The sequence below is a fragment of the Oryctolagus cuniculus genome, chromosome 2, assembly GCF_051225735.1.
Source record: "Oryctolagus cuniculus isolate XC-2025 breed Fujian yellow rabbit chromosome 2, ASM5122573v1, whole genome shotgun sequence".
NCBI classification, from domain to species: domain Eukaryota; kingdom Metazoa; phylum Chordata; class Mammalia; order Lagomorpha; family Leporidae; genus Oryctolagus; species Oryctolagus cuniculus.
In genome coordinates this window covers 183,517,323-183,532,580 of record NC_142868.1, presented here as the reverse complement: position 1 = coordinate 183,532,580, position 15,258 = coordinate 183,517,323, and the positions used below count along the sequence as shown (strand labels likewise).

At 43.5% G+C, this 15,258-nt stretch overlaps 1 protein-coding gene across 3 annotated transcripts in view; it reads left to right on the top strand.

Moving 5' to 3' along the window:
• UBXN2A (UBX domain protein 2A) overlaps positions 1 to 15,258 on the top strand; it is a 54,539-nt gene that overhangs the window by 19,330 nt on the left and 19,951 nt on the right. For 2 of the 3 annotated variants that reach the window (XM_008254795.5, XM_089326772.1), the window contains exons 2-3: positions 2,813 to 2,867; positions 13,445 to 13,583. In XM_008254795.5, coding sequence (XP_008253017.1) covers positions 2,827 to 2,867; positions 13,445 to 13,583 — 180 coding nt within the window. In that variant the 5' untranslated portion in view covers positions 2,813 to 2,826. The remainder of the gene's footprint in view (positions 1 to 2,812; positions 2,868 to 13,444; positions 13,584 to 15,258) is intronic. The other variant, XM_089326773.1, reaches the window with a different exon arrangement.

Genomic DNA, 15,258 nt, shown 5'->3' with positions numbered 1-15,258 from the left:
TTATTAAGAAGCAAGAATCAGGAGCAAAGCTGTTTTTTTTTTTTTTTTTTTTTTTTAATTTTATTTGAAAGAGTTACACAGAGAGAGGAGGAGAGGCAGAGAGAGAGAGGTCTTCCAACCTCTGGTTCACTCCCAGTTGGCCGCAACGGCTGGATCTTCTTCTGGTTCTCCCATGTAGGTGCAGAGGCCCAAGCACTTGGGCCGTCTTCTGTTTTCCCAGGCCATCAGCAGGGAGCTAGACTGGAAGTGGAGTAGCCAGGACCTATACAGGATGCCAGCACCACAGTTCTTATGCCTCCAAGGCTTTTTTTAAAGATAGACTTATTGGGGCCGATGCTGTGGTGTAGCAGGTAAAGCAACCATCTGCAGTGCCAGCATCCTATATGGGTGCCAGTTCGAGTCCTGGCTGCCCCACTTCCCATCCAGCTTTCTGCTATGGCCTGGGAAAGCAGTGGAAGATGGCACAAGTCCTTGGGCCCCTGCAGCCGCATGGGAGACCTGGAGGAAGCTTCTGGATCCTGGCTTCAGATTGGTGTAGCTCCAGCCATTGTGACCAATGGGGAAGTGAACCACTGGATGGAAGACCTCTCTCTTTCTGTGTGTGTGTGTGTGTGTGTCTGCCTCTGCCTCTGCCTCTCCTTTTTCTTTGTAACTCTGACTTTCAAATAAAAATAAATCTTTTTTAAAAAATAAGATTTATTTATTTGAAAGGCAGAGTGACAGAGACAAATCTGTCTGCTAGTTCATTCCCCAGATGGCTGCAGCAGCTAGATCTGGGCCAGGCAAAAGCCCAGAACCATGAACTCTGTCCTGGTCTTCACATGGATGACAGCAACCCAAGTGTATGGGCCCACTTCTGCTGCCTTCCCAGGATCATTAGCAGAAAGCTGGGTCAGAAGTGGAGCATCCAGGACACCGATATGGGATGCCAGTGTTGTAAGCAGCAGCTTAGCCTGATGTACCACAATACTGGCCCCCTGTCCAAGACATGTTGATCACCTCAAACAAAAACTGTTTCCATTAAGCAAAAATTGCTCATTCTCCCACAGACCCCTGATAACCTCTGTTCTGCTTTCTAGATATTTCATGTATCTGGATCATAGTTTACTTGTCCTTTTGTGTTTAGCTTATTCATTTGACATCATGTTTTCAAGATTCATATATGGTGTAGCATGTATTAGATTTTCATTCCTATTTATAGCTGAATTGTTTGTATATACCACATTTTGGTTATTTGTTCATCTGTTGATGGATATTTGGGTTTTGCTACCTTTTGACTCTTATGAATAATGGCTATAACCACCAAACTCTTTTCCTTGGCAGCTACAACATTTCACATTCCTACCAGCAGAGTAACAGTGCCACAGGGGTGGCAGGGCCCCAAATACTTGGACCATCTTCCACTGTCTTCCTAGGTGCATTAGCAGGAAGCTGGATGGGAAGTGGAGCAGCCAGGACTAGAACTGTCAGTCTGGTATGGGATGCTGGTGTAGCTAGCCGTGGCTTAACTACCTGCTATGCCACAACCCCGGTTCCAGCCTACCATTTTCAAATTGCCTTTTACTTTTTCCTCCCTCCCTCCCTCCAAGATTGATTGATTGATTGATTGATTTGAAAGGGTCACAGAGACAAATCTTCCATATACTGGTTCACTCCCCTAGATGGTCACAATGGCCAGTGCTGGGTCAGGCCCAAGCCAGGAACTTTATCCTGGTATCCCATGTGGGTGGCAGGAACCCACAACACTTGGGCAATCTTCTGCTGCCCCTCCCAGGCCACTAGCAGGGAGGTAGATCAAAAGTGGAACATACAGAAAGCTAACTGGCACCCATACAGGATGCCAGTGTTGCAGGTGGCAGATTTACCTGCTGTACTACAATGCTGGCCCTGATTGTATGTTTCTTGATTCAGCTTTTACTTATAAACCTTCTTTGACTAACTTTTTTGAAAAAATTATTTTCATTTTTATTTGGAAGGCAGAGACAAAGAGAAATCTTCCAGATGGTAGTTCACTTACCAAATGCCTTGAACAGCCAGGTCTGGGCCAGGCCAAAGCCAGGAGCCTGGACTCAATCTGGGTCCCCTTGTGGGTGGCAGGAATCCAAGCACCTGAGCTATTACATGTTGCCTACCATGATGCACAGCAGGAGTAAGCTGGATTGGAGGTGGAGTAGGGAGTGGAATTGAGATACTCCAGCATAGAATGCTGGCCACCCAAACGGCATCCTAACCTCTGCACCAAATGCCTTACCCTTCCCCAAATTACTTTTAAGGGATGTATATTATCCCATCAAGAATCTCTCCTACCATGACTCATTGGACATGTAGTTTATTTTCAGTTTTTCCTAACACATTGCTGTGATGGACAAACTTTGTGTGTATAATTTAATTCTTACTCTGTTTCTCAGCAATGTGGAAGATCAGGTTCAAAAATATGAATGTTCTGTAATATATAGATAACTTGTCAACTTTTCTCCCCAAAGACTCATGAGATTAGACCATATATTTATTTGCTGTTTTATTACTTTAAGTTAGAGATTGATTGAAATAGTTCATATATTTTGATTGCTGTTAAAGGTCATATCATTTTCTTCATTATGAGTTTTAGGAAGTTTGAGATTATCAAACTCAAATTTACTTTTTACTAGTACTTTATTTAAAGATGAAAATGACAGCTTTGAGTTTGATCACTTCTTTCTTTTTAGCTACTTTAGGATTGCATGATTACTGTCAAAGAATATTGATACATACATAGGAATGAATTTGTTTTAAATATCAAATTGATAATTTTAACTTTTGTTTATTTTTACAGTAAGACAAAAGAGAATGAAAGAAGTAGATAACCTTGAAAGTATAAAAGAAGAATGGTAAGTTAATTCATACTATGAATTTTTTGTTAATACTTTTGTTAGTATTTTTCTCACTTTTATTATATTTTCTTTAAAAAAAAAGATTTATGTATTTATTTATTTATTTGAAAGGCAGAATTACAGAGAGGGAGAGGCAGAGGCGGAAACAGAGAAGTCTTCCATTTGCTGGAAGATGGCCACAATGGTCAGGACTAGGCCAGACTGAAGCCAGGAGTCAGGATCTTTATCCAGGTCTCCCACATGGGTGCAGGATCCCAAGCACTTGGGCCAGCTTCTGCTGCTTTCCCAAGGGATTGGAAGTGGAATAGCTGGGACCAAATCAGCACCCATATGGGATGCTGGCACTTCAGATGGCAGCTTAACCTGCCACACCACAGTGTAGGCCCCATATATTTCTTTTTTAAAGAGATTTATTTATTTATTTATTTATTTATTTATTTGAAAGTCAGAGAAATCTTCTATCCATTGGTTCACTTCCCAGATGGCTGCAACAGCCAGGGCTGGGTCAGGCCAAAGCCAAGAGCTTCTTCCATGTCTCCCACTTGTGGGTGGCAGGGGCCCAATACTTGGCCATCTTCTGCTGCTTTTCCCAGGCCATTATTAGGGAGCTGGATTGAAAGTGGAGCACCCAAGACATGAACTGGTATCCATATAGGAAGCCAGTATTGCAGGAGGTGGCTTTACCTGCTATACCACAATGCCAGCACCCTATCTATCTACCTATTTATCTATCTATATTTATTAAGATTTTTTTTTTTTTTAATTTGAAAGGCATTTATGGAGAGGCAGAGAGAAAGAGACAGACCCAGACCTTCCATCTACTGGTTCATTTCCCAAATAGCCACAACATCTAGGACTGAGCCAGGCTGAAACCAGGAGCCTGGAACTTGATCTAGGTCTGCCACTTGGGTGACAGTGGCCCAAGTACTTGGGCTGTCTTCCACTGCTTTTCCAGGAGCATGAGCAGGGAGCTAGATTACCAGAAGAGGAGCAGCCGGGACTAGAACCGGCACCCATATGGGATGCCAGCGCCTCAGGCCAAGGCTTTAACCCTCTGTGCCACAGCGCAGTCCCCAGGGAGCTAGATCATAAGTGGAGCAGCCAGGACTCAAACCAATGCTTATGTGGGATGCGGGCATTACAGGTGACAACTTAACCCACTGTACCACATGCTAGTCTGCTCCTTGTTTTTAATTCTATTCCACTGACAGAGAAAGTAAGTTTGTTTTTTTTTTAAGATTTATTTTATTTATTTGAAAGAGTTACACAGAGAGAGGTAGAGACAGAGAGAGAGGTCTTCTACCTGCTGGTTAACTCCCCAGATGGCCGCACGGCCGGAGCTGTGCCTATCCGAAGCCAGGAGCCAAGAGCTGCTTCTGGGTTTCCCATGTGGGTGCAGGGGCCCAAGCACTTGGGCCATCCTCTACTGTTATCCCAGGCCATAGCAGAGAGCTGGATCAGAAGAGGAGCAGCCAGGACTAGAACCGGTGTCCAAATGGGATGCCAGCGCTTCAGGCCAAGGCATTAACCCACTGCGCCACAGCGCCAGCCCCAGTAAATTTTTTAAATATTTATTTTATTTGAAATGGTTACAGAGAGAGGTAGAGTCTGGGCGGCGGCGGGTGTGTGTGTCTTTCATCAGCTGGTTCACTTTCCAAATGGCCACAATGGCCAGAGCTGAGTTGATCCTAAGCCAGGTGCCAGAAGTTTCTTCCGGGTCTCCCATGTGGTGCAGGGGCCCAAGGACTTGGGCCATCCTCTGCTGCTTCTCCAGGCATATTAGTAGGGAGCTGAATTGGAAGTGGAGCAGCTGGGACTCGAACCAGTGCCCATATGGGATGTTGGCACTGCAGGCTAGGACTTTAACCCACTGCACCACAGCACCTGCCTTGAGAAAGTAAGTTTTAATTGTGTATGACTACCTCAGTAAAAACACAGTAGTAATATATCTTGAAACAATTTTTGAATTAAATTTTGAACAGATTTACTGAGGTTACCAAATCTTTTTGTTATTTGTAAAAAAAAAATGACAACTTTCTGTTCACACATTACTTCTGTTAAGGAAGAATTTTTTTGTTGTTGTTCTCTTTTTTTTTTTAATTTTTTTATTATTTTTATTTTTTTTTTTTTTTTTTGACAGGCAGAGTGGACAGTGAGAGAGAGAGAGAAACAGAGAGAAAGGTCTTCCTTTGCTGTTGGTTCACCCTCCAATGGCTGCCACGGCCGGCGCACTGCGCTGATCCAAAGGCAGGTGCCAGGTGCTTCTGCTGGTCTCCCATGGGGTGCAGGGCCCAAGCACTTGGGCCATCCTCCACTGCACTCCCTGGCCGCAGCAGAGGGCTGGCCTGGAAGAGGGGCAACCGGGACAGAATCTGGCGCCCCGACCGGGACTAGAACCCGGTGTGCCGGCGCCGCAAGGCGGAGGATTAGCCTAGTGAGCCGCGGCGCCGGCCAGGAAGAATTTTAAATAACTTTTATCTTCTTGGCCTCTTGTTAGTCCATCTTGCCAGAGAAACCTAGCTTTGAACCTCATTTCTACCTTGTCTGACCTCTCTGGCCTGGACAACTAAGGTAGATTGTTTTAAAAAAATTTTTGTTTATTTTTATCTGAAAGAGTTAGAGAGGGAAGGATAGATACAGGGAGAGAGAGAAATCTTCCATCTGCTGGTTCATTCCCCAAGTGGCTTCAATGACTGGGGCTGGGCCACGCCAAAGCCAGGGGCTTCACCTAGGTCTCCCACATGGGTAGCAGGGGATCAAATACTTGGACCATTATCTTCTGCTTTTTCCAGGCCATTAGAAGGGAGCTGGATCAGAAGTGGAGCAGCTAGAACACAAACCAGCACCCATATGGGATGCTGGGGTTGTAGGTAACGACTTTACCCATTACCCCACAAAGCAGGCCCCAGGTAGACTATTTGATCATTGCTATCTATAAAACAGGGACATAACCACTACCTACCAGAAAGGTTTTTTGAGAATTATGTAGAGTATATAAAGAAAGCACTTAGCATAGTGTTGTCACACATGTATCAGGCACTCAATAAAAAGTAGGTACAAAGTTTGTTGTTCATATCATAGATATTTTATTCTAATTTATCTGAGATGAAATACTTCTTTTGTATTGTACTTTTCTTTTATTGCAACCCATCAGAGAGGATAGAAAGTTTATACTTTATACTTAGAAATTCCTTACACCAAGCAAATGTTATTTTTAACTTGGGTCTTTTTATTTGAAGAGTTACTTATTTATTTGAAAGGCAGGGTGAGAGATCTTCCATATGTTGGTTCGCCAAACGCCTGCAAACGCCTGCAATAGCTGGGGGTGAGCCAGGCAAAGCCAGAAGCCAGGAACTCCATTCAGGTCTTCCATGTGGGTGGCAGGGGTCCAAGCACTTGAGTCGTCATCTGCCTCTTTCCAGAGTACATTGGCAGGAAGATGGGTTGGTAGTAGAGTAGCTGCGACTCCAACCTTCCCTCTGATATGGGGTTCAGTTGTTTCACATGGCGGCTTAAGCCACTGTGCCATAATGCTTTCCCCTGAGCTTTTTTTTTTCATCTCTTGGCTATTTTTTTTTTTTTTTTTTTTTTTTTTTTTTTTTTTTTTTTTTTTTTTTGACAGGCAGAGTGGACAGTGAGAGAGAGACAGAGAGAGAAAGGTCTTCCTTTTGCCGTTGGTTCACCCTCCAATGGCCGCCGCTGCAGCCGGCGCACCGCGCTGATCCGATGGCAGGAGCCAGGATCCAGGTGCTTTTCCTGGTCTCCCATGGGGTGCAGGGCCCAAGCACCTGGGCCATCCTCCACTGCACTCCCTGGCCATAGCAGAGAGCTGGCCTGGAAGAGGGGCAACCGGGACAGAATCCGGCGCCCCGACCGGGACTAGAACCCGGTGTGCCGGCGCCGCAAGGTGGAGGATTAGCCTATTGAGCCACGGCGCCGGCCATCATCTCTTGGCTATTTGTATGTCTTCTTTTGAATAGTGTCTGTTTAGATCTGCCCATTTTTAATTGTATTATCTCTATTTTGCTATTGAGTTTGAGTTCCTTATATAATTTGGCTATTAAACCTTTGTCAGATGCATCACTTGTAGATGTTTCCTCCTGTTCTGTAGGTTCTGTTCCCTCTGTTGATTCCTTTGCTGTGCAGAAGCTCTTTAGATGGATCAAATCGCATTTGTCTATTTTTGCTTTTGTTTCCTATGCTTTTGAAATCTGAGCCCAAAAATCCTCACCCATTCTAGTGTCCTGAAGCATCTCCCTGTTCTAGTAATTTCCAAGTTTCAGGCCTTACATTTAGATTTTATTTTGAATTGATTTTTGTACATAGAGATGGGGTCTAGTTTCATTCTTCTCTGTGTGGACATCCAGCTTTCGCAGCACCAGTTATTGAAAGATTGTCCTCTTCCTGGTGTGTGTTCCGTAGCATCTTTACCAAGAATCAGTAGTGGGTGCTTGGCACAGAGTTATGTGCGATGCTGCTTGGGATGCCTGTATGCCATATCGGAGTGTCTGTGTTCAAGTCCTTGCTCTGATGCTCTGCTTCTGATTGCAGCTTCCTACTGATGCATCTCCTGGAAGAGGCAGCAGGTACTAGCGTCAAGTACTAGCGTCCCTAAAACCCACTAGGGGACCCAAACTGAGTTCCTGGCTCCTGGCTTTGGCAGGCACTTGGAAAGTGAACCAGTAAACTAGACAGAAGATCTCTCTCTCATCTCCGGCACTTTGCCTTTCAAGTAATGAAATAAACATTTAAAGACTTTTTTATAAAAGATCAGTTGGCTGTAGGTGTATGGCACACAGAGATCTTTAATCTGCTGGTTCACTGCCCAAACGCCTTCCATAGCCAGGGCTATATCTGGTCTCCAGAAACTCAGTCTTGGTCTCCCTTGTGGGAGGCAGGGACACAATTACCTGAGCCATTATCTGCTGCCCCCCAGGTGCACATTAGAAGGAAGTCAGAACCAGGTATTGAACCCAGGTACTCCATTATGGGACATGGGCATCTTTTAAATTTCTTACTTAATTTTAATTTTATTTGAGAAACAGAGACAGAGATCTTACATCTGTTGGTTCACTGCCCATATGCCTACAATAGCCCATGCTGGCCAGAGGGAAGCCAGGAGCCCAAAACTCAGTCTGGTTCTCTCACATGGGTAGCAGGGACCCAGCAGCTTGAGCCATCATCTGCTGCCTCTCAGCATATGCCTCAGTAAGCTGGAATCAGCAGTAGAGCCAGGACTCTATTCCAGATGCTCCAACGTAGAATGTGGGCCGAGCAACGACTTAACTGTTGTGCCAAATATCTACCCCCTAAACCCAAACAGCTTTTTTTTTTTTTTTTGATTCATTTATTTGAAAGGCAGAGTTACACAGAGGCGGGGGGGCGGGGGGTAGAGACAGAGAGAGAGAAACTCTTCCATCTGCTGGTTCATTCCCCAAATGGTCACAATGGTCAGAGTTGGGCAGATCTGAAGCAGGAGCCAGGAGCTTCTTCAGGGTCTCCTACATGGGTGCAGGACCCCAAGGATTTGGGCCATCTTCTGCTTTCCCAGGCCATGGTAGAGAGCTGGATCAGAAGTGGAGCAGCCAGGACTCAAACCAGTGCCCATATGGGATGCCAGCACTGCAAGCTATGGCTTTACCCAATACGGCACAGCGCTGGCCCCTAAACCCAGGCAGTCTTAGCTAGCGTCTTATTGTTAGACTAAACACCTAATTCTCACACTGATTTTGATTATGGCAGTCCAGGTACTAGATTGTAAGACTAAGGTATGGACTTAATTCACACTTCTACCAAGTGGAAAGTTAGGTATCTCTCTCCATGTGTGCTGCTTGGAGCTGGGGGATGAGTGACAGAGCCAGCTCTCTCCTTCCTGCTTTTTTCAATGTGTCTTTCCTATTGTACTAAAACCAGACTCATGTAGCCTCCATCATCCTTCTGAAGGCAACTTGGTTTATGAATAGTTGTTCACATTGTTGGTTTCTAGGGAAAGGATCACCCAAGTATGTTTACTCAGCTGCCATCCTGCCAGAAGCTCCCTCGCTTTCTTTTCTTTCTTTCTTTTTTTTAATATTTATTTATCTATTTGAGTGGTAGGGTTACAGAGAGAGGGAAATACAGAGAGATCTTCCATCCCCTGGTTCACTCCCTAAATGACCTCAACGTCTGGAGCTGGGCTGAACCGAAGCCAGGCCATCAACAGGGAGCTGGATCAAAAGTGGAGCAGCCGGGACTCATACTGTCACCCACATGGGATGCCAGCCAGCACTACTGAAAGAGGCCCAACCCACTATGCCACAGCAGCAGCCCCCACTTTTTTTTTTTTTATGACCTGTATTTGTTTATTAAGTTATTTTTTAAGACTCTTTAAAAATATTTTATTTGAAAGGCAGGAGGGAGGAGGAAGATCCACTGGGTTGCTCTCCAAATTCCTATAATAGCCAGGTCTGGCCAGGCCAAAGCCAGGAGCCTGGAACTCATCCAGGTTTCCTGTGTGGATATCAGGGACCCAACTCTTTGGGTCATTACCTGCTGCCTCCTGTGTACACATTAGAAGGAAGCCAGATTCAGGAGTGGAGCTAGGACTTGAGCCCCAGTGTGCTGCTATGGGATGCAGGTGACCCAAATGGCATTTAAACTACCGCACCAAGCACCCACCCCAGTAAACTTTAAGAACAATTTTAGGTTTACAGAAGAATTGAGCAGAAAGTACAGCAAGTTCCCATATCACCTCCCCTGTCACACAAACATATATTTTCTCGTTACTAACATCTTATATTGGTGCGTTATGTTTATTAAATTTGAGAATATTGATACAGCATTATTTTTATCAGGTTGCTTGCAGATAATTAATTAATTAGGAAGATAAAAGAACCATCTCCTGGCCGGCACCGCGGCTAACTAGGCTAATCCTCCGCCTTGCAGCGCCGGCACACCAGGTTCTAGTCCCAGTCGGGGCACCAGATTCTGTCCCAGTTGCCCCTCTTCCAGGCCAGCTCTCTGCTGTGGCCAGGGAGTGCAGTGGAGGATGGCCCAAGTGCTTGGGCCCTGCACCCCATGGGAGACCAGGAGAAGTACCTGGCTCCTGCCATCGGATCAGCGCAGTGCGCTGGCCGCAGCGCGCCGGCCGTGGCGGCCATTGGAGGGTGAACCAACGGCAAAGGAAGACCTTTCTGTCTGTCTCTCACTGTCCACTCTGCCTGTCAAAAAAAAAAATAAATAAAATAAATAATAATAATAATAAAGAAACTAAAAAAAAAAAAAGAACCATCTCCCATTCACTGGTTCACTCCCAACATGCCCACAACATCTGGGGTAGGCCAGGCGCCCGGAACCCAATCTGGGTCTCCAACATGGGTGACAGTGACTAAACTACTCAGCTATCATCTTCCAGAGAACAGAACCAGGACTCAAGTCCAGGCACTTTGACATGGGATGTGAACGTACCAAGCAGTGGCTGAACCGCTGCACCAAACTCCTGCCCCAACACATTATTATTAAACATATTTTGCATTTGGATTCACTCTGCATTGCACAGTTCTATAGAGTTTGATAAATGTTATTGTAAACGATGCTGTGTTTTTTAATTTTAAATGCCAACTCTTCATTGCTAGTATATAGTAAAGCCCTTGACTTTGTATATTAACCTTGTATTCTGCAGTCTTCATATAATTGCTTATTAGTCCCAGGAGTTTTTGTTGTTGTTGATTCTTTTGGATTTTCTGCATACAGAAGATCGGTGAACAAAGATAGTTTTATTTCTTCCTTCCTAATCTATATACCTTTTATTTCCTTTTCTTATCCTACCAAATTTAGCTAATACAACATTGATGTGATATGATGAGAGGGAACATCCTTGTTCTATTCATAATCTTTAAGGGGAAAACACCTAGTGTGAGGTTAGCTGTAGGTTTTTGTAGACAATTTTTTTCTCTTTAATATTTATTTACTTATTTGAAAGGCAGAGTTTTAGAGAAAGAGGGAGGAAGGGAGAGAGAGAGATACTTTCCGTATACTTGTTCACTCCCCAAATAATGGCTGGGGCTGTTCTGTCTCAAGCCAGGAGACCAGAACTCCATCCAGGTCTCCTACTGGAGTTACAGGGGCCCAAGTACTTGGCCATCTTCTGCAGCTTTCCCATGCATAAGAACAGGGATCTGGATCAGAAGCAGAGCAGCCAGGACTTGAATCAGCACTCCAGTATGGGATGCTGGTATCACAGGCAGCAGCCACAGTGCTGCCTCCTGTAGATATTCGTTATCAAGTTGAAAAGTTCCTGTTTCTAGTTAGCGGTTTCATCATGCATGGGTGTTGGGTATTGTCAATTGCTTTTTCCTCCATATGTTGATATGAATATTATCTTTTTCTTCTTTAGCTTTTTGATGGATTAATAGAGTTTCAAATGTTGAACTAGCCTTTCATCCCTAGAATAAGTTCTACTTGGTTATAGTCTATAATTGTTTTTACACATTGTTTTATTCAATTTGCTAATATTTTCTTGATGATTTTTCATCTGTGTTCGTGAGATATTTTCTGTCATTTTCCTTTCTTGTCCCCTCTTTGGTTTTAGCATGAGGGTAGTTCTGTCTTCGTAGGATGAGTTAGAATTGTTCTATTTTCTGGAAGAGATTGTACACAGTTGATATAATTTCTTCCTTAAATGCTTGGTAGGGTTCATCAATGGACTCATCTTCCTCTGGCACCTGCTATAGATTCTGTTTCTTCTAGTGTGAGTTTTGGTAGACTGTACCTTTCAAGGAATTTGTCCATTTCATCTAAGTTAATCAGATTTGTGGGCATAGAGCTGTTCATACTGCCTATCTTTTTTTTTTTTTTTTTTTTTTTTCTACCAGGAGACTCTGAGACTCACCAGAGCCCCAGTTTCTGAACTATAGCATAGAAGTACCTCTTGTTATAGTTGTATTCTGTTGTAGCTATTTCTTGCTGTGATGATACATAGTATACAGATGACATGACTCTGTATTTATCTGAATCTCTATAAGCATAGGCCATTTCTTATTTTTATTTGTCCACAACCACTATAATATATACTCAATGAATGAGTGACTTGATTCACATGATGAAATTTAATAGAATTTTTATACCAAATAGATAACATGAAAGAATAAAACTTCAGCTACTCGGGGTGCTCAGAAGAAAAAGTAGCAGAGAGCACAGTGGATGCTATATTACTGTCTGATATTTGAGAGTGAGTATGCCAGTGTATGCACTGATATTTACCATATGACCACATACAAGTTTTGTGTGGATCATCATTTAATCTTCACAGCAGCCGTGTGAGATAAGTAGCAGTGTCTGCATTTTACAGATGATGAAACCAAACCATGCAGAAGTTAATTTGCTTACACAGTGTCAGTGTTGACTTGTGAAGGCACCTAAACTCAGATGCTAACGCCTGGACTTTTGGACAGTTTGCTGCACTGCTGCACAGCCGTACTGATGGAAAGGAGGGGGAATCCCTGATACCATAAGAAATCCTCTTGAGGGGGCTGGTGCTGTGGCATAACGGGTTAAGCCACTTCCAACCCCAGCATCCCATATGGGCACTGGTTCTAGTCCTGGCTGCTCCACTTCCAATCCAGCTTCCTGCTAATGGCTGGGGAAGACCAGGCCCATGCACTTGGAGACCCAAATGAAAATACTGGCTTCTGTCTGACCCAGCCGTGGCTGCTGCAGCCACTTGGGGAGTAAACTAGCAGATAGAGGATCTCTCTCTCTCTCTCTCTCTCCCCCTCTCTCTCCCCTCCCCCCTCCTCTCTTCCTCTCTCTCTCTCCCCCTCTCTTCCTCTCTCTGTGTAACTTTCTTTCTTTCTTTCTTTTTTTTTTTTTTTGACAGGCAGAGTGGACAGTGAGAGAGACAGACAGAAAGGTCTTCCTTTGCCGTTGGCTCACCCTCCAATGGCCGCCGCGGCCGGCGCACCACACTGATCCGAAGGCAAGAGCCAGGTACTTATCCTGGTCTCCCATGGGGTGCAGGGCCCAAGTACTTGGGCCATCCTCCACTGCACTCCATGGCCACAGCAGAGAGCTGGCCTGGAAGAGGGGCAACCGGGACAGAATCCAGCGCCCCGACTGAGACTAGAACCCGGTGTGCCAGCGCCGCTAGGTGGAGGATTAGCCTATTGAGCCGCGGCGCCGGCCTGTGTAACTGTGTTTCAAACGGCCTGTGTAACTGTGTTTCAAATGAATAAATCTTTTTAAAAAAAAAGAAAAGAAATATCTTGGCCATGAGTGTTTCTGTGTAAGATGTATCCTGTCAGTGCTTTGGAAAAGGCAGAATTAATACTTTGTGATATTATGGAGTATTCTGAGAACACATAGAGAGCATTTCCTAGGGAAGTAAAAAACGTATACTTGAGTTAAAATATTTTCCTATCAGTGTTCTAATAATAATACAATGAGGGCTTTTTGAGAGACATTCCAGTTCATACCTGTTAGAGTAACTGAGAAGAGAGCCTGAACTCCAGACAGGGAGGGAGCATTCCTTAACTAGAACATCACAGGTGGTCAGTAGTATTTCTTTTTCTTTTTATTTTTTTTGTTTATTTGTTTAGGGTTTGCGAATCAGGATCTGACAATCAATGTCATAATAACAATCGACAAACGAATTGTGAGTATTTTGTTGACAGCCTTTTTGAGGAAGCACAGAAGGTTGGTGCCAAGTGCTTATCCCCCACTGAACAAAAGAAACAGGTAAAGAGCAATTTTTTTCTCTTCCATTATTCCTCAAAATATCAATCTTTTAGAAGCTCACTGAATGCTGAGCTGTTTTTTTTAATAGTATGATCTTATTTATCCTTTTTACTGTGTAGATTTTGTGTGTTACAGAAACAGCTGTGGGTAAAAGTGCTGGTACCTCATCAGGAACCAAGGCAGTGACTACAGATCGTACTAATAATTGTATTTCTTGTTTGCATTCCAAATATTAGTTTCAATTTGAAATGTCCTTAATGAAGCAGTGAAACTTGCACATTTCAGTATTCTGTGTGACAAAATGTTAACTGTACATAAAAGGCATTTCTCTCTTTTTTTTTTTTTTTTTAATTTTTTTGACAGGCAGAGTGGACAGTGAGAGAGACAGACAGAAAGGTCTTCCTTTGCCGTTGGTTCACCCTCCAATGGCCACCACAGCTGGCGCGCTGCAGCTGGCGCACTGCACTGATCCGATGGCAGGAACCAGGTACTTCTCCTGGTCTCCCATGGGGTGCAGGGCCCAAGCACTTGGGCCATCCTCCACTGCACTCCCTGGCCACAGCAGAGGGCTGGCCTGGAAGAGGGGCAACCGGGACAGAATCCGGCACCCCGACCGGGACTAGAACCCGGTGTGCCGGAGGATTAGCCTAGTGAGCCACAGCGCTGGCCAAGGCATTTCTATAATTTACAGAAATGTCTTGAAAAGTTCAGTTATTTAAGATAGTGAATGAACTGTCTGCTTTTTCATGGCATATGGTTTTTGCACAAAATAATGATTTACACATAGATTTTGGTTTTGCAGACCTAGATATTTGGCAGGCATTTTCTTACAATGAATGGAGTGAGCTTGGCACAACTTCTAATATTTGTTGCAAATGATTAGATTTTATTTAACCAACTTTCAGTAAAAATGTGAATTTAGGAAAATTGCCACTATACACTTGACACCTTCCATAACTTAAAAGAACTTCCTGATGAAATCAGTGTCTTTTTAATGAATATAATTTTCAACTGTATAATGAAATATGTCAACATTTGTAAGATTCACTCAGAGAACCAGTATTTTCCAGATGACCAATAAATGATGTTATAAAATGATATATGAATAAAAGAGCCAAACTGTCATATACTAAATGATTTTAATGGAGCAAGTTTATAAAAATATCGCTGATTGGTTTTAGATTCCACATGCAGATGGCTACTCAATTTTTCAGATACTGCCACTTATAAATGTCAAAGAAGAACATACTGAAAAGGCTACTAACATACTTTTATCAAAATAACATATCACAGCAGACTAAGAGCAGTAGTAATTTTCAGAATCTGACTTTTTTGAAGTCAGACATCAAAAGGATTTAAGAAAAACCATTTCAAAACCTGTTGAAGTGAAATGGACACTATGAGAAAGAGTGACTTGATCAGCCCTTGTCCTGACTGTCGATGAACAACTTAATACTTTATCCCTTTTAAGTAATTTTTTTGTTCTACTTAATACTATTGGTTGAACTCTTTAATTAACACACAGTTATTCTTGGGTGTTTAAATTTAACTGAAAAGTGATCCCTGTTAAATATAAGAATGGGAATAAGAGAGAGAGGAGATGTATAGTTTGGGAATGCTCAATCAGACTTGCCGCAAACGGTAGAGTTAGAAACGTGCCAGGGGATTTCAATTC